The sequence below is a fragment of the Malaclemys terrapin genome (genome assembly GCF_027887155.1).
Source record: "Malaclemys terrapin pileata isolate rMalTer1 chromosome 20 unlocalized genomic scaffold, rMalTer1.hap1 SUPER_20_unloc_2, whole genome shotgun sequence".
NCBI lineage: Eukaryota > Metazoa > Chordata > Testudines > Emydidae > Malaclemys > Malaclemys terrapin.
The window spans coordinates 571,359-589,807 of NW_026530189.1; the positions used below are offsets into that span (position 1 = coordinate 571,359).

Consider the following 18,449-nt stretch of genomic DNA (forward strand, 5'->3'; position numbering starts at 1 on the left):
AGGGCAGATGGGCTGTGATGGGGGATCTCTGTGATGGGGCAGAGGGGCTGTGATGGGGGATCTCTGTGATGGGGCAGAGGGGCTGTGATGGGGGATCTCTGTGATGGGGGCAGATGGGGTGTCATGGGGGTGGCTCTGTGATGGGGACAGAGGGGGTGTCATGGGAGTAGCTCTGTGACGGGGGCAAAGGGGGTGTCATGGGAGTAGCTCTGTGACGGGGGGTAGATGGGGTGTCATGGGGCTGGCTCTGTTACGGGGCAGATGGGGTGTCATGGGGCTGGCTCTGTGACAGGGCAGATGGGCTGTGATGGGGGATCTCTGTGACGGGGCAGATGGGCTGTGATGGGGGATCTCTGTGACGGGGGCAGAGGGGCTGTGATGGGGGATCTCTGTGATGGGGCAGAGGGGCTGTGATGGGGGATCTCTGTGACGGGGCAGATGGGGTGTCATGGGGGATCTCTGTGATGGGGGCAGATGGGCTGTGATGGGGGATCTCTGTTATGGGGGGTAGATGGGGTGTCATGGGAGTAGCTCTGTGACAGGGGGCAGATGGGGTGTCATGGGGGTGGCTCTGTGATGGGGGCAGATGGGGTGTCATGGGGGATCTCTGTGATGGGGGCAGATGGGCTGTGATGGGGGATCTCTGTGACGGGGGGTAGATGGGGTGTCATGGGAGTAGCTCTGTGACAGGGGGAAGATGGGGTGTCATGGGGGTGGCTCTGTGATGGGGGCAGATGGGGTGTCATGGGGGTGGCTCTGTGACGGGGCAGAGGGGCTGTGATGGGGGATCTCTGTGATGGGGCAGAGGGGCTGTGATGGGGGATCTCTGTGATGGGGGCAGATGGGGTGTCATGGGGGTGGCTCTGTGACGGGGCAGAGGGGCTGTGATGGGGGATCTCTGTGACGGGGCAGATGGGCTGTGATGGGGGATCTCTGTGATGGGGGCAGATGGGGTGTCATGGGGGTGGCTCTGTGACGGGGGCAGAGCGGCTGTGATGGGGGATCTCTGTGACGGGGGCAGAGGGGCTGTGATGGGGGATCTCTGTGACGGGGCAGATGGGGTGTCATGGGGGTGGCTCTGTGACGGGGCAGATGGGGTGTCATGGGGGTGGCTCTGTGACGGGCGGGGGGCAGACAGGCTGGGGCGGAGTGGCTCCGGTGAGGGGGTGGGGGGCCGATCTCTATTGTTCTCCCTCGGCCTTTGTCTCTATTTGCCTTTCTCCCCCCCGCCCCCACCAGCTCATTTGCAAACTAATCCGGCTCAGCCCTGGGCCCAGATTCCTGCATATCAGTGGGGCCCGAGGGGGGTGGGCAGGGCCCAGCGGGGAAGGGGAAATCTGCCCTAGAGAGACTCTAAAGACAGCTACAAACCCATTTGTTGGGGGGGGGGGGCTGGGAGCCAGGACTCCTGGGTTCTCTCCGCGGCTCTGGGAGGGGAGTGGGGGCTGGTGGTTAGAGCAGGGGGGCTGGGAGCCAGGACTCCTGGGTTCTCTCCCCGGCTCTGGGAGGGGAGTGGGGTCCTGTGGGTTACAGCAGTTTACGTTTGGGGGTGGCGGTTTCAGAGGCTCCGTTGGGGTGAATGTGGGGGGAGCTGGGTAAAGGGGGTGTCTCTCTGTGGGGCGAAGGTCTGGGGGTTCAGTCTGAGCACCAGAAAAACAGAGGCCCCGTTTGGAGTTCCAAGTGAATGTGGAGATTTCGGGGGGGGGACGATTGGGGGCCTCGAGTGTAAGTTTGGGGTGAAGGTGAAATGGGGGTTTCTCAGAAACAGCTTAAAATGAGGGCAGGGGGCTCATTCTGAGTCTGGGGGGACAAGTTTGGGGGGGCTGGGGCTTGAGTTTGGGGGTCCAGCATGGGGGTGGGAGCTGAGTTGGGGGGACATGAGCTGAATTTGAGGGGGGCTGGGATGGGGCAACGGGGCTGAATTTGAGGGGGCTGGGATGGGGGTTATTTGGGGGTGATGGGAGCTGAGGGGGGCTGGGATGGGGGGATGGGATCCCAGTTTAGGGGGACTGGGGAGAGAAGATTGTTTGGGGGAGCAGAGTTTCAGGGGGGATGGAGCCAGGGGCTGAGTGAGGGGTGAAGACGTTAGGGGAGGGTGGGATCTGAATTCGGGGGGCAGGGGCTGAATTGGAGGGGGGCTGGGATGGGGGTACTGTTGGGGGCACAGGAGCTGATGGGGGCTATGTAGGGGGGCTGAGAGCTCAGGTTGGGGGGACTGGGGAGAGATTGTTTGGGGGAGCAGAGTTTCGGGGGGGCAGGAGCTGAGAGAGGGGAGAAGGCACAGGAGGGGGGAGGGGAGGGGAGGGGAGGGGGGGGCAGGCCTGGGGGTCCCGCCCTGGCTGACTGGCTCCCGCTGGCCGGCAGCTTTGCATGCCAATAGCCGCCTGGAGCCAGGGGCCCGGCCCTGCCCAATGGCCCATCTCCTGCCCTTTGATATGCGCAGCTGGGGGGGGGCAGCCTCATGGCTGGGCGGGGTGGGGCTCAGAGACCTTTCGCCCAGAGATCTCGTCCTCTGTCCTCAGCCCCCCCCCCCAAACCACACCCTGACTGAGCCCCCAAACCTGCCCCCCGAACTCTCAGTGTGCCAGGCCACCCCCCGGCTCTGGGAGGGGAGTGGAGGCTGGTGGGTTAGAGCAGGGGGGGCTGGGAGCCCGGACTCCTGGGTTCTCTCCCCGGCTCTGCGAGGGAAGTGGGGTCTGGTGGTCAGAGCAGGGGGGCTGGGAGCCCGGACTCCTGGGTTCTCTCCCCGGCTCTGGGAGGGGAGTGGGGGCTGGTGGGTTAGAGCAGGGGGGGCTGGGAGCCAGGACTCTTGGGTTCTCTCCCCAGCTCAGGCTGGGGGGTGGGGGCTAGTGGTTAGAGTGGGGGGCTGACATGCCAGCCCTGGGCTGCAGAGAAGCAAAAGGCTTTTTCCACTTCCCCCCAGGCCTTGGCCACAGGAGGTTCGATTCAAGGGAGGGGGACGTCCGGCCTTGGCCCGCAGGTGAGGGCCCTGTTCAGCCTGAACCGCCAGGGGCCATGACTCAAGCTCTGAAGCCCTTGACGGCGCTTGAGTTACAAACCATTTTCAGCTCATCTCGGGCGACACTCTGGTGTGGACAGGGCCTCGCTCCTAGCCTGGCCGGTTAGAAAGGGCCGGGCGTGTGCCCGTGTCCCCTGTGGGGTAACCCAGCCAGCTCCCCACAACTAGAGAGAGCAGCGTGAGCCAGCCGGGCTCTGCCCTCCTGGGGTGGCTTAGAACTGCCCCCCCCCACAGCAGAAAGGCACCAGGTCCTGTTCCCCACCCCCCGAGCCAGCCAGTCACCCTAAACCTACCCCTACTGGTCCCCACTCCCCTCCCAGAACCGGGGAGAGAGCCCAGGAGTCCTGGCTCCCAGCCTCCCCCCCCGCCCCGCTCTAACCCCTAGACCCCACTCCCCTCCCAGAGCCGGGGAGAAAACCCAGGAGTCCTGGCTCCCAGCCCCCCTGCTCTAACCACCAGCCCCCACTCCCCTCCCAGAGCCGGGGAGAGAACCCAGGAGTCCTGGCTCCCAGCCCCCCCTTGCTCTACCCACCAGCCCCCACTCCCCTCCCAGAGCCAGGAGAGAACCCAGGAGTCCTGGCTCCCAGCCCCCCTGCTTTAACCACCAGCCCCCACTCCCCTCCCCGAGCCGGGGAGAGAACCCAGGAGTCCCGGCTCCCAGCCATATCCGTGGTGCTCAGAAGCCAGCGTGTTAAATCACTGGCTGGTCTGGGGATGGCGCTGGGGGCTGCGTGAAGTCGAAGTCGTGTGATGAGCCGCAATGCGGAGCCCATGGAACGGGGCTGGTTTGGGGGGTCTCACCGAGACAGAGCGCTCACGCAGATACAGCTTTTCCTTGCTTGGCTGTCGCTGGCAGAGGGGCGCGCCCAGGAGAGAGATGCCCACTCCCCCGCGCCCCCAGGCCACAAACTGAGAGATTCTTTGCAGCTTCCTAAACCCTTCTGCCAACAGCTGCCCAGACCCCGACCGAGATCAGGGCCCCATCGCGCCGGGCGCTGCCCAGACCCCCAACCAAGATCAGGGCCCCATCGCGCCGGGCGCTGCCCAGACCCCCAACCGAGATCAGGGCCCCATCGCACCGAGCGCTGTCCAGACCCTAACCGAGATCAGGGCCCCGTCGCGCCGAGCACTGCCCAGACCCTGACCGAGATCAGGGCCCAATCGCACCGAGCGCTGTCCAGACCCTAACCGAGATCAGGGCCCCGTCGCGCCGAGCGCTGCCCAGACCCCCAACCAAGATCAGGGCCCCATCGCACCGAGCGCTGTCCAGACCCTAACCGAGATCAGGGCCCCGTCGCGCCGAGCACTGCCCAGACCCTGACCGAGATCAGGGCCCCGTCGCGCCGGGCGCTGTCCAGACCCTAACCGAGATCAGGGCCCCGTCGTGCCGGGCGCTGTCCAGACCCTAACCGAGATCAGGGCCCCGTCGCACCAGGCACTGCCCAGACCCTGACCGAGATCAGGGCACTGTCGCGCCGAGCGCTGCCCAGATACACAGCGAGACAAGCTCTCACACTCTAAATAGACAAAGGGTGGGAGAGGAACCGAAGCCCAGACCAGGGACATGACTTGCCTGGGCTCACCCCGCAGGGCGGAGGCAGAGCCGGGCATAGAGGCCCCATGATTCTGGGGGCACTCCTTCTCGGCGTTGAGCGGGTCAATTCGCAGCCTGATTTTCAAGTGGGCCGAACACCCAACAGCTCTGCTTAATGTGAGAGCGGCCCTGGGCATTTCGGAGAAGCCAGGCCACTCCGTGAGCACAGGACTTGCTAGACTGGCTCAGCCCTCCAGCCCATCTAACCTGGTGTCCCGGCTCCACCAGAGCCTGGCACCTGATGCTGCAGAGGAAGTGTGGGAACCTCGCAGTAGCAGCGGAGGGGTGATCTGCTTCCCCCCCCCCGCACATAATCCCTACTACCCAGGCACTGGGTATGGTCAGAGTAAATTCAGAGTAAGGGCTGAGTAAACCCTGGGTGTGGACCGAGTAAATTCAGAGTAAGGACTGAGTAAACCCTGGGTGTGGACCGAGAAAATTCAGGGTAAGGGCTGAGTAAAGCCTGGGTGTGGACCAAGAAAATTCAGAGTAAGGGCTGAGTAAACCCTGGGTGTGGACCGAGAAAATTCAGAGTAAGGGCTGAGTAAACCCTGGGTGTGGACTGAGAACATTCAGAGTAAGGGCTGAGTAAACCCTGCATGTGGACCGAGTAAATTCAGGGTAAGGGCTGAAAAAACTCTCATGGCCTGTTGTAGACTACAAAGTTAGGTCACCCTAACTACATTGCTCAGGACTGAAAAAATTCAGACTTGTGTGTCGTAGTTAAGCCTATCTAAGCCCCAGTGTAGACACTGCTAAGTTGATGTAAGAATTTTTCCGTCAACGTAGCTATCACCTCTTGGAGAGGTGGATTTACTACAGCAACAGAAGAACCTCTTCTGATGCAGTAGTAAGTGTCTACTCTACAGCTTTCTAGAGTAGCCATACCCGTCATATGGCCTGACTAAATCCTGTGTAAACCTTGAGTAAGGCCATGTCTACACTACTGGTGCTGCAGATGTGCTGCCATCGCTCCACAGTGTAGATGCTTCGTAGTGACAGAAGAGGTTTTTCTGCTGATGTAGTTAGTCCAGGCGGTAGCTGGGTTGACGAAAGTATTGTTCCGTCAACCTAGCCGCGTCTACACCTGGGCTTAGGTTGGCTTAACTACGGGGTGTGAAATTTTCATGCCCCTGAGCGACAGCCCTAGGTCAATCTAGTTTTCAAGTGTAGACCAGGCCTAAGAGTAAGGACCAAATAAACCCTTAACGTGGTTCGAGTAAAATCAAAGGAAGGATTGAGTAAGCTCTGAGGATGGATGGTTTAGAATCAGAGTGACAACTAAGGCCTGGTCTACACCTAAAACTTAGATCAACCTAGCTACGTCACTTGAGGGTATGAAAAATTCATACCCTGAGAGAGGTAGTTAACACACCACGAAGTCAACGGAAGAAATTCCTTCGACCTAGCTACTGCCTCTTGGAGAGGTAGGTTTGGAAAGGTAGAGCGTCTATGCTACAGAGGTGTAGCTGCAGCACTTCTAGTGTAGACACAGCTGAAGTAAACCCATGTCTAACCTACCACGTTTTGCAGCATCGTTCTGCCGGCCGAACACCAGTGTAGCTCCAGAGATTTCAAGGCCAGAAGAGACTTTTGTGATCATCTTCTGACCTACAGTGTAACACAGAGCAGAGAACTTCCCCCAAAATAATTCCTAGAGCAGATCTGCTAGAGAAACAGCCCATCCGGATTGAAAAAATGGCCCGTGATGGAGAATCATCCACACCCATTGGGAAATTGTCCCGATGGTTCATTTCCCTTCCTGTTAAAAATTTACGTCTTATTTCCAGTCTGAATTCGTCTAGCTTCAACTTCTAGCCATTGGATCGGGTTAGACCTTCCCCTGCTGGAGCGAAGAGCCCGTTATCAAATATTTGTCCCCCACATCGGGGATCCAGACACAGATGGGGATCCAGTCACCCCATCACCTTCTCTTTGTTCAGCTAAATAGACCGAGCTCCTGGAGTCTCTCGCTCTGGGGCAGGGTTTCTAACACGTTAATCATTCTCGTGGCTCTTCTCTGACCCTCCCCCGACTGATCAACCACCTTCCTGAACTGTGGCCACCAGAACTGGATGCAAGATCCCAGCACCAGCTGCACCAGGGCCATATCCAGAGGCCAAATTGCCCCTCTGCTCCGACTCGAGATTCCCCTATTTTCACATCCCAGGATGGCATTAGCTCCTTCAGCCCCAGTGTCACATTGGGAGCTCCCGTTTGGCTGATTGTCCCCCCCTCCCGAATCATTTTCAGGGTCCCAGCTTCCCAGGAGAGAGTCCCCCACCAGTGTTCCTGTCAACGTAGCTAATGTTGCTTGGGCGGTGGTGGCATATATTGGCAGAAAAACCTATTGGGGTGACGCTAGTGGTGCCAGCAAAGCATTTACTGCATAGACAAGCCCTGACTAGGGCCAGATTAAACTCTCAGAAAGGGTTGAGGAAAAACAGAGTAACAGCTGAGTAAGGAGAGAGAAAAACCTCTGAGTAAGGGACGAGTAAAGTCAGAACAAGTTGAGTGAAGGCCGGTGAAACTCTGAGTAAGCACAGAGTAAACCCTGGAGTGAATTCTCAGTGACCACTGAGTAAGCACAGAGTAAACCTGGAGTGAATTCTCAATGACCTCTGAGTAAGCATAGAGTAAACCTGGAGTGAATTCTCAACGACCACTGAGTAAGCACAGAGTAAACCTGGAGTGAATTCTCAACGACCTCTGAGTAAGCACAGAGTAAACCTGGAGTGAATTCTCAGTGACCACTGAGTAAGCACAGAGTAAACCTGGAGTGAATTCTCAATGACCTCTGAGTAAGCACAGAGTAAACCTGGAGTGAATTCTCAACGACCTCTGAGTAAGCACAGAGTAAACCTGGAGTGAATTCTCAACGACCTCTGAGGAAGGATTGAGTAATGCCTGAGTAAGTTGGGTAGGATGTAGCACCACCTCAGTGGTCATTGAAGGCCACTGGACAGGTCTGAGTGTAACATCCATGTATCCACAATATATATTAAATTTAATGTACTATACTCCAGCAGAGACCGGAGATTTCTGTCGGTAGGACAGCTCTTGTAATGACAACCGAGGGGGCGACCAAAGACTTGGTCCACAGACCGGAGATCAGTGGACCTCAGAGAAACCAACCCGTGCGATAGTTTACGATCAGGAGTTTTGGCCGCAGGCTGTAACGGCGCCGGCCCCGACTTCGGGGAGTGGCAAGAAAGAGGCAGAGAGATTTGACGTCGTGCCAAAGTTGAAACGAAAATGGATCGACACACTCACGGCGAACCGTGACGCGGCGAGCTCCCGGAATTGAATTGGGGACATGGCCTCTCAAGAGACACGCCACTACCCACAGGGACACACTCCCTCAAGGGATATGCCCCTTAGGGACACGCCCCCTCATTCCCCACAGGGACACGTCCCTCAACCCTGCAGAGACCCTCCTCCCCATCCCAGCCCTAGCCCTCCCCCCTTGCCGTTTGGCCCTACCTCTCCTGACCCCAGCCCCACCATGCCCCCCTTAGCCTGTCTAGGCCCTGGCGCAGGGCGGCCTTTATGTCCTGGTTGCGCAGACTGTAGATGAAGGGGTTGAGCGTGGGGGTGACCACGGTGTACATGACTGTGGCCAGCTTGTCCCTGTCCCCGGAGTAGCTGGAGAGGGGCCGGAAGTAGACGCTGATGGCCGTGCCATAGAAGAGCCCTACCACGGCCAGGTGGGCACCGCAGGTCTGGAAGGCCTTGCCGCGCCTCTCGGGCACCCGGAGCACGGCCCAGAGGATGCAGGCGTAGGAGAGGACGATGAGGAGGAAGGGCCCGATGATGAGGATGCCCCCCTCCAAGAAGCTGAGTAGCTCGTTGAGCCGCTTCTGGGAGCAGGCCAAGGCCAGCAAGGGCTGGAAGTCGCAGAAGAAATGCGGGAGGCGGGTGCGGCCGCAGAAGGAGAGCCGGGACATCAGCAGGGTGTGCAGCAGGGAGTGGATATGGGCCAGCATCCAGGAAGAGCCCACCAGCGCCTGGCGCCGCAGAGGGCTCATAAGGATGGCGTAGCGCAAGGGCCGGCAGATGGCCAGGTAGCGGTCCAAAGCCATGACACCCAGCAGAAAGTTCTCGGTGATGGCGAAGGCCACAAAGAAGTACATCTGCACCAGGCACCCGGGGTACGGGATGCCCTGGCGCCGGGCACGCAGGTTGGCTAGCATCTTGGGTATGGTGGTGGAGGTGAAGCAGACGTCCACCAGCGAGAGGTGGCTGAGGAAGAAATACATGGGGGAGCCGCGCAGGCGGGGGTCGGAGCGGGTCAGCAGCAGGATCAGTAGGTTGCCCAGTAGGTTGAGGAGGTACATGCAGAGGAAGAGGGAGAAGAGCAGGTGCTCCTGGCCGGGGTGGCTGGAAAGCCCCAGCAGGAGGAAGTGAGGGTGGACGCTGCCGTTGGTGCTGTCCATGGGCCTGAGTGGGGAAAAAGATGGGGATACGGCTGAGAGTTTGGGTGATGGATGAAAGGAGATCCATCCATTTGTCTAGCCAGCCACCCATCTGTTCATCCATCCATCCATCCACTAATCTATAAACAAATCCCTCCATCCCTCCATCCATCTGTCCACTAATCACCCCATCCAGCCATCCAGCCATGGATCACCCTGTCCGTCCATCAATCTATCTATTCACCCATCCACTCTTCACACTACCAATCTGTCCATCCATCTATTCACCCATCCACTCTTCACACTACCCATCTGTCCATCCATCCACCCATTCATCCACTCTTCACACTACCCATCTGTCCATCCATCCATCCATCCACCCATCCATGGATCACCCTGTCCATCCATCAATCTATCTATTCACCCATCCACTCTTCACGCTACCCACCTGTCCATCCATCCATCCATCCATCCATCCACCCATTCATGGATCACCCTGTCCGTCCATCAATCTATCTATTCACCCATCCATTGTTCACACTAACTATCTGTCCATCCATCTATTCACCCATCCATTCTTCACACTACCCATCCGTCCATCCATCTATTCACCCATCCACTCTTCACACTACGCATCCATCCATCCATCCATCCATCCACCCTTCACACTACCCATCTATCCATCCATCCACCCATCCATCCATTCTTCACACTGCCCATCTATCCATCCATCCACCCATCCATCCATTCTTCACACTGCCCATCCATCCATCCATCCATCCATCCATCCATCCATCCATCCATCCACTAATCGTCCCATCCAGCCATCCACTAAATGTAGACATTTCTAAATCAGCAGGTCCAGATAACTTCCATCCCAGAGTTTTAAAAGAGCTGAGGCGTTCCCTGGGCCGTTCATGCTGATTTTTAATAAGTCTTGGCATGTTCGGGAAATTCCAGGGGACTGGAAGAAAGCCAGCATTGTGCCAATCTGTAAAAAAGGCAAATGGGGTGACCCGGGTAATTGTAGGTCTGTAAGTTGGACATTGATCCAGGGCAGGATAGTTGAGCAACCGATACCGGACTCGATTAATAAAGAATTAAAGGAGGGTGATGTAACTAATGCCAGTCAACATGGGCTTCTGAATAATAGAGCTTGGCAGACTAACGCAGTCTCTTTTGTGATGAGATTACAAGTTTGGTTGCTAAAGGTAATAGTGTGATAGCATCGATGTAGAGCTCTGTAAGGTGTTTGACCTGGTACCGCATGACGTTTAGATTAAAAAACTAGAAGGATATAAAATTAACTTGCTCGGCCTCCATTAAATGGCTTGTAACTGGCTAACTGGTAGATGTATCTGTCAACGGAGACTCCTCATCGGGCGAGTGGCTTTCCAGGGGAGCCTGCAGGGACTGTGGCTTGTCCCGACGCGAGTTAACATCTTGATCAGTGAGCTGGAGGAAAGCAAAATCCTCCTGGATGAAGTTTGAAGATGACACAATGTAATGAGAAGGAGGATGGGTCAGTGATACAGAGCTACCTAGATCACTTGGTAAACTGGGTGCATGCAAAGAAGAGGTGTTTGAATATGGCGACATGTAAATGGAACAATGTCGGCCGTCTCTCTCCTGGGAAGCAGCAACTCAGAAAGAGAATTGGGAGGGTGTGGGGGGGATAATCAGCTGAACGCACAAGCTCCCACTGGCAGCCAATTCCCCCTCCCCCCCAGCACCTCCCGCCCGCCTGATGCCCTGCACCAGATCAGCGCCTCCCCTTCCCTCCCTCCCAGCGCCTACCGCCTGCTGCAATCAGCTGTTTTGCAGCGTGCAGGAGGCTCTGGGAGGCAGTGGGAGGAGTGGGGGTGGGGCACACTGGGGGAAGGGGGGTGGAACTGGGTGAGAAGACGTGGGGCAGGGGTGGGGGCTTGAGGGAAGGGATGGGGTGAGGGCAGGGCCTGGGTTGGAGCGGAGGGTTGAGCACCCCCGGTCCCGGAAGAACCCGGTGCCTATGTAAACAGGAGAATTTTGAGTAGGTGCCGAGAAGTGATTTGACCTCTCGATTTGGCCCTGGTGCGACCGCTGCTGGGATCCTGATTCCGGTTCTGATGCCCACAGTTCCAGAAGGACCTTGATAAATTGGAGAGGGCTCAGAGCAGAACCCAGAAATGCTGACGAGATTAGTAAACCTGCCTTCGAGTGAGAAACGCCAGCAGTTCGGTCTAGTTAGTGCAGCAGAGAAGGTGAAGGGGTGACTTGCTCCCAGGCTAGAAGTACCAACGTGGGGAGCAAATATTTACGAATGGGCCAGGCAGTCCGGCCGAGGAATGTGGAACCCCGTCCTGTGGCTGGAAGGGGAAGCTGGACAAGCGGAGAATGGAAATAAATCATGAATTGTGAACATTGAGGGTAACTTTCCCCGGCGGCTTCGCCATCACTGGCCATTTGGAAATCAAGAGGGGAGGTTTTTCTCAAAGCTCTGCCCTGGGAATTACGGTGGGGACGGGCTCTGGCCTGGGCTGTACAGGTGGCAGACTAGGTGCGCACAACGGTCCCCTCTGGTCGTGGAATCTAGGAATTTAGGAATCCATTCCCCCCATTCCTCCCCTAATCTACAAACAAACCATCCATCTCTCCATCCCTCCATCCATCTAAATACTACATCCAGCCAGCCAGCCAGCCATCTAGGCATCTAAATACTACATCCATCCATCCATCCATCCATCCATCCATCCATACATACATACATACATACATACATCTAAATACTCCAGCCAGCCAGCCAGCCACCCATTTCTCCATCCCTCCATCCATCTAAATACTCCATCCATCCCTCCATCCATACATACATACATCTAAATACTCCATCCCTCCATCCAGCCATCCAGCCATCCATCCCTCCATCCATCTAAATACTCCGACCATCCCTCTATCCATCCATCTAAATACTCCATCCCTCCAGCCAGCCAGCCAGCCAGCCATCCTTCCATCCATCTAAATACTCCATCCATCCCTCCATCCCTCCAGCCATCCCTCCATCCCTCCATCCATCTAAATACTCCATCCCTCCAGCCAGCCAACCAGCCAGCCATCCCTCCATCCATCTAAATACTCCATCCATCCCTCCATCCCTCCAGCCATCCCTCCATCCCTCCATCCATCTAAATACTCCAGCCAGCCAGCCATCTAAATACTACATCCATCCCTCCATCCATCCATTCCTCCATCCATTCCGCCATCTAGCCATCTAAATATTACATCCATCCATCCATCCATCTAAATACTCCATCCATCCAACCAGCCAGCCATCTAGCCATCTAAATATTACATCCATTCATCCATCCATCTAAATACTCCATCCATCCACACACTCACACACCCAGCCCTCCATCCATCCATCCATCTAGCCATCTAAATACCCCATCCATCCCTTCAGTGAGTGATAGAAACTGAGATCAGGGCCCCATCGCGCCGGGCACTGCACAGACCCCGACTGAGATCAGGGCCCTGTCGCGCCGGGTGCTGCCCAGACACACAGAGAGAGACAATCCCTCCTTCAAAGCACTGACAATCCAATTCGACATTGGGTGGTGCGGGGAAAAGAGGCACAAAGAGCAGAAGTGGGTTTGCTTAGGTCTCACAGCAGGTCAGTGACAGAGCTGGGGAGAGAACCCAGGAGTCCTGACTCCCAGCCCTCCCCCCACTACTGGCAGCACGAGCCTAACAATGTGACCAAGCGGGGGCAGGGGGTGACGTCTCCGATGATCCAGTGTCCACAGCTGGGGGCTGGGTCCTGGTTCCCCAAGCCTGGGGGGCTGGCGTGGGGTTGGCTCAGACGGTTGGAGCCGTGGGGAACCGACGGTTGGCTCCAGGCTGGTTCCCTGTCACACTAACTTGGAATCGTCTGGAGATGAGATTCCAAGTCCCGTTGCGCCAGGGGACGGCGCTGATGTCCGAGACTTAGACGTCTGTGAGGCCTTTGACTTGGTCCCGTGATTAAAAAAACCTAGAAGGATATGAAATGAACACCCCCCACACACACACACCCCGTTCAATGGGTTTAAAAACTGGCTAACCGATAGATCTCAAAATGTGACTGTCGACAGGAATCGTTGTCACATGGGTGTTTCCAGCAGGCAGGTCTCGGCCCAGGGATGCTGGAAAAGATTTGAGGGTCATGGGGGACAATCAGCCGAACGGGAGATCACAGAGCTAATGCCATCCTGGGAGGTATAACTGGGGGAATTGCGAGTCGGAGCAGAGAGGAGATTTGACCTCTGGCTTTGGCCCTGGTGCGACCGCTGCTGGGATCCTGCCTCCGTTTCCGGTGGCCACCTTTCAAGACGGATGTTGATCAGTCGGGGAGGGGTCAGAGAAGAGCCATGAGGATGATTAAAGGGTTAGAAACCGGCCTGAGCATGAGAGACGCTGAACAAAGAGACGGCGAAGAGGTGACTGGATCCCACCTGTACATACCGACGTGGGGAACAACGATTGAATAGTGACCGCTGAGCCCGATCCAACCGGCTGAAAGTTGCATCTGGACACGTTCAGACGGGACGTAAGGCATCAATCATTATCAGTGAGTGGCATGAGCCCTTGGGAGAAGTTCACCCGGGCGCGGTGGGTTCTCCATCACTGGCTGTTTTTCAGTCGAGCTGGGCTAGTTTTCTCCGGGAGATTGTGGGGGACATTCTCTGGCTGGTGTGAACCCTGAAATCTGCTAAAGGGGACTCTCTCTCTCTCTCTCTCCCAGGGGCCTGTACTGGGACCAGCGCTGGTCTACAGACTCATAAATGATCTGGAAAAAGGGGTAGACAGGGAGGTGGCAAAATGTGCAGATGACACAAAACTACTCAAGATAGTTCAGTCCCAGGCAGACTGTGAAGAGTTACAAAAGGATCTCACCAAACTGGGTGATTGGGCAACAAAATGGCAGATGAAATTCAATGTTGATAAATGCAAAGTGATGCACATTGGAAAACAGAATCCCAACTCTACGTATACAATGATGGGGTCTAAATTAACTGTTACCACTCAAGAAAGATCTTGGCGTCGTTGTGGAGAGTTCTGTGAAAACAGCCACTCAGTGTGCAGCGGCAGTGAAAAAAGCGCACAGAATGGTGGGAGTCATTAAGAAAGGGATCCATCATAAGACAGAAAATATCCTATTGCCTCTATATAAATCCACGGTCCGCCCACACCGTGAATACTGCGTGCAGATGTGGTCGCCCCATCTCGGAAAAGATAGATTGGAATTGGAAAAGGTTCAGAAAAGGGCAACAAAAATGATTAGGGATATGGAACGGCTGCTGTATGAGGAGAGATTAATAAGACTGGGACTTTTCAGCTTGGAAAAGAGACGACTAAGGGGGGATATGATCGAGGTCTATAAAATCATGACTGGTGTGGAGAAAGTAAATAAGAAAGTGTTATTTACTCCTTCTCATAACACAAGAACTAGGGGCCACCACATGAAATTAAGAGGCAGCAGGTTTAAAACAAAGAAAATAAAGTATTTCTTCACACAACGTACAGTCAACCTGTGGAACTCCTTGCCAGAGGATGTTGGGAAGGCCCAGACCATAACAGGGTTCAAAAAAGAACTAAATCAGTTCAAGGAGGATAGGTCCATCAATGGCTATTAGCCAGGCTGGGCGTGGATGGGGTCCCAGCCTCTGTTTGCCAGAGGCTGGGAATTGGTGACAGGGGATGGATCACCTGATGATTACCTGTTCTGTTCATTCCCTCGGGGGCACCTGGCACTGGCCACTGTGGGAAGACAGGACTCTGGGCTGGATGGACCTTTGCTCTGACCCAGTCTGGCCGTTCTTATGTTCTTATGGCTTGGGGCCAGTTGGTCTCCTCCAGATTCTCAGCCAGGAGCCCCTCCCCGGAGTCACGCAGAAGGACAGAGAGAGACAGGCCAACGCCAGGATGTCAGAGATCGGGGCCCTTGGCTGGGATGCTGATGGCCTGTTTTCCAATCCTCCCCAGCCATCGCTCCCGAACTGGGGTCTCTGCTCAGGTTCGAACCACCTCCTGGGGTGGTGCCCTCCCCCACGGACTGTCTACAGGGTTGTGACGCGGTGGGAATGGTTTGTAATAGCATTGGGTTGTTGCTGCCTCGGTTTCCCTCTGTGTGTTGCGTTGCTGGCCAGCGGATGAAGGGGGGGAAGGGTTAAGTCTGCCCCGGGTTGGCGCGGGAGCCAGGAGCGGGGGCTGGGCAGAGGCTGGGATGGACGACGAGGACCAAGAGACCCGGGGGGGGTGTCACTGCAAATCCTGGGGTGCCTGCGTCCCTGAAGGGGGGTACCCAGCTCTACCAGGGGAGCTGCTGGGGTGAAGCAGGAGGCCTGGAGCCCGGGGGCTCAGTCTCCGAGGCAGGGAGGCCGCGGGGCCGACCCTGAAGGCGGAGTGGGCCCCATGTGGGGGACTGGCACCTCGCTGGGGTTCAGCCGAGAGGCTGTGGAGTTGGAGCATCTGGCCTGGGGACGGGGGGGCTTGGGCTGGCCAGGGTGTGGGGCTGCCAATGGGGGTCAGGTCAGCAGCTGAGCCGAGGTCTGAAAAAATGCCAGGAGCAGCTCAGTGTTGGACTTTGGCAACCTGTCCCGGGCTCTTGGGGTGAGGGGGAGGAGTGGGGTCTAGTGGTTAGAGCAGGGGGGGCTGGGAGCCAGGACTCCTGGGTTCTCTCCCTGGCTCTGGTAGGGGAGTGGGGTCTAGTGGTTAGAGCAGGGGGGGCTGGGAGCCAGGACTCCTGGGTTCTCTCCCCAGCTCTGAGAGGGGAGTGGGGTCTAGTGGTTAGAGCGGGGGGGGGGGGGGCTGGGAGCCAAGATTCCTGGGCTCACAAATCTAAGTGATTTGGCAACAAAATGGCCAATGAAATTTAATGTGGATAAATGTAAAGTAATGCACCTTGCAAAAATATAACCCCAACTCTACATACAATATGATGGGGGCTAACTTAGCTACAACTAATCAGGAAAGATCTTGGAGTCACCGTGGATAGTTCTCTGAAGACGTCCACGCAGTGTGCAGCGGTGGTCAAAAAAGCAAACAGGATGTTAGGAATCATTAAAAAAGGGATAGAGAAGAAGACGGAGAATATCTTATTGCCCTTATATAAATCGATGGTACGCCCACATCTCGAATACTGTGTACAGATGTGGTCTCCTCATCTCAAAAAAGATATACTGGCACTAGAAAAGGTTCAGAGAAGGGCAACTAAAATGATTAGGGGTTTGGAACGGGTCCCATATGAGGAGAGATTAAAGAGACTAGGACTTCTCAGCTTGGAAAAGAGGAGACTAAGGGGGGATATGATAGAGGTCTATAAAATCATGAGTGATGTGGAGAAAGTGACTAAGGAAAAGTTATTTACTTGTTCCCATAATACAAGAACTAGGGGTCACCAAATGAAATTAATGGGCGGCAGGTTTCAAACAAATAAAAGGAAGTTCTTTTTCACACAACGCACAGTCCACCTGTGGAACTCCTTGCTTGAGGAGGTTGTGAAGGCTAGAACTATAACAGGGTTTAAAAGAGAACTGGATAAATTCATGGAGGTTAAGTCCATTAATGGCTATTAGCCAGGATGGGTAAGGAATGGTGTCCCCAGCCTCTGTCTGTCAGAGGGTGATGATGGATGACAGGAGAGAGATCACTTGATCATTGCCTGTTAAGTTCACTCCCTCTGGGGCACCTGGCATTGGCCACTGTTGGCAGACAGGACGCTGGGCTAGATGGACCTTTGGTCTGACCCGGTCTGGCCGTTCTTATGTTCTTATGGCTCTCTGCTCAGCTCTGGGAGGAGAGTGGGGGCTAGGGGTTAGAGCAGGGAGGGCTGGGAACCAGGACTCCTAGGTTCTCTCCCCAGCTCTGGGAGGGGAGTTTGGTGGTTAGAGAGGGGGAAGGCCGGGAGTCAATGTCATAGTGGAGTGACTCACAGCTGATGCCGGGAGAAGGATCCTCCGTGCTGATCCGAAGCCCCCTGCCCCCGACCCTCCGCTTACCTGATTTCAGAGTCTCCGCTGCATGGGGGGGCTCGGCCAGTGTTCTCAGGGCGGGGGAGTCGCGTAGGGGGGGGATCACTGGGGCCTGGATCCCAGCTGGGTTTGTTCCTCACCCTGCAGAGGAGGAAAGAGCCAGGCTGGGTGGCTGGTGGGGGTATTTCACTCCCTTCCAGCCCCTCCCAAAGCCAGGCAAACAGGTCCTGATTGGTTCCTTGGGAGCCCCTTGTTCCCCTGCTGGGGAGGCCTTAATGAGGTCCCAGGAGGGGCTGGAGTCCTCTCCCGCCCACTTCCCAGCAGCCCCGGACCCCGGCACTGCCAGCCCACCCGCCTCTGCCCCAGGATGTTCCCCCAATGGGCTCCCAGCGTCAACCCAGAAGCCCCCAAACCTCCGAGGTTGGCAGAAGATGCCAAGAGCCTTAGTTTCTGAATCCTCATTCACATCAGGGTCCATTCTGGGCGTTAGGCTCCAAGCCTTGGAGGGCAGCCCCATGTACCAGTCTCAATGCTCCTGCCTCCTCCAGGTAAGTCTACATTTCGAGCTGGAGAGACACACCCATCCCAGCCCTCCTCGAACTGGCACTCACAGCGCCAGGTCCAAGTGTGGTTTCCCTCCTCAGTCATTGTGCATCTCCTGACCTGTCCTCGGCGCCAGAGCTCAAGGTGCTAGGTCCTTCAAGCCCCATGTTCTAGATTCCCCAATGCTGGATTACTTTCCATGGAATAAACGGGCCCAGAAATGTGACCCTGTTAAAATTCCTTTTAATCTTTTATGGAAGGTACATGTTCCAGGTTCTAGGTCCCTGACAAGGTTCCAGGTCCCTCAAGCCCCAAATTCTAGATCCCCAATGCTGGATTAATTTCCATGGAATAAACGGGCCCAGAGATGTGACCCTGTCACTGTCCCACATTAAATGGTGTTAAACAAAGTTCAGGGTTTGGTATCAGAGCCATCAGCCTGCCTAACCCCATGGCAAACACCTCATTAAAAATCCTGTTCACCTTTCATGGAGAGAAGGCAAAGCAGTTAAGCATTGGAAATGTAAGACAAATGCACATAAAACGCGGAAGGAGAGATCAGCAACGAAAGACAACTGCGCTTCTATCTCTGCTGTTGATTTTTTATTTGCAGTCTCACCGCTAGAGAATCGCGGGCCTGGCAGGTGTTTTCAGGCATCGTGGCCAGTTCTCAGAAAACATCCGCTTGATGCGGCAAGATTAAACAGAGGAGGACTGTTCAGCTTGGAAAAGAGATGATTGAGAGGGGGAGATGATAGAGGTCTAGAAAAATCATGAATGAGGAGGAGAAAGTCAATCAGGATGTGTTATTTACCCCTTCCCATAAAACAAAAGCTGGGGTCACCCAATGAAATTAACAGGCAGCAGGTTTAAAACAAACAGAAGAAAGTATTTCT

At 55.7% G+C, this 18,449-nt stretch overlaps 1 protein-coding gene across 1 annotated transcript; it reads right to left on the reverse strand.

The window, feature by feature from the left end:
• Positions 1-8,092: 8,092 nt before the first annotated feature.
• LOC128829509 (olfactory receptor 1361-like) lies at positions 8,093-17,095 on the reverse strand. Its single transcript, XM_054014969.1, has 2 exons — positions 17,038-17,095; positions 8,093-9,053 (listed from the first exon to the last, which is right to left on the reverse strand). The coding sequence occupies exon 2, from the start codon at positions 9,047-9,049 to the stop codon at positions 8,093-8,095; it is 957 nt and encodes a 318-aa protein (XP_053870944.1). The 5' UTR covers positions 9,050-9,053; positions 17,038-17,095.
• Positions 17,096-18,449: the final 1,354 nt, after the last annotated feature.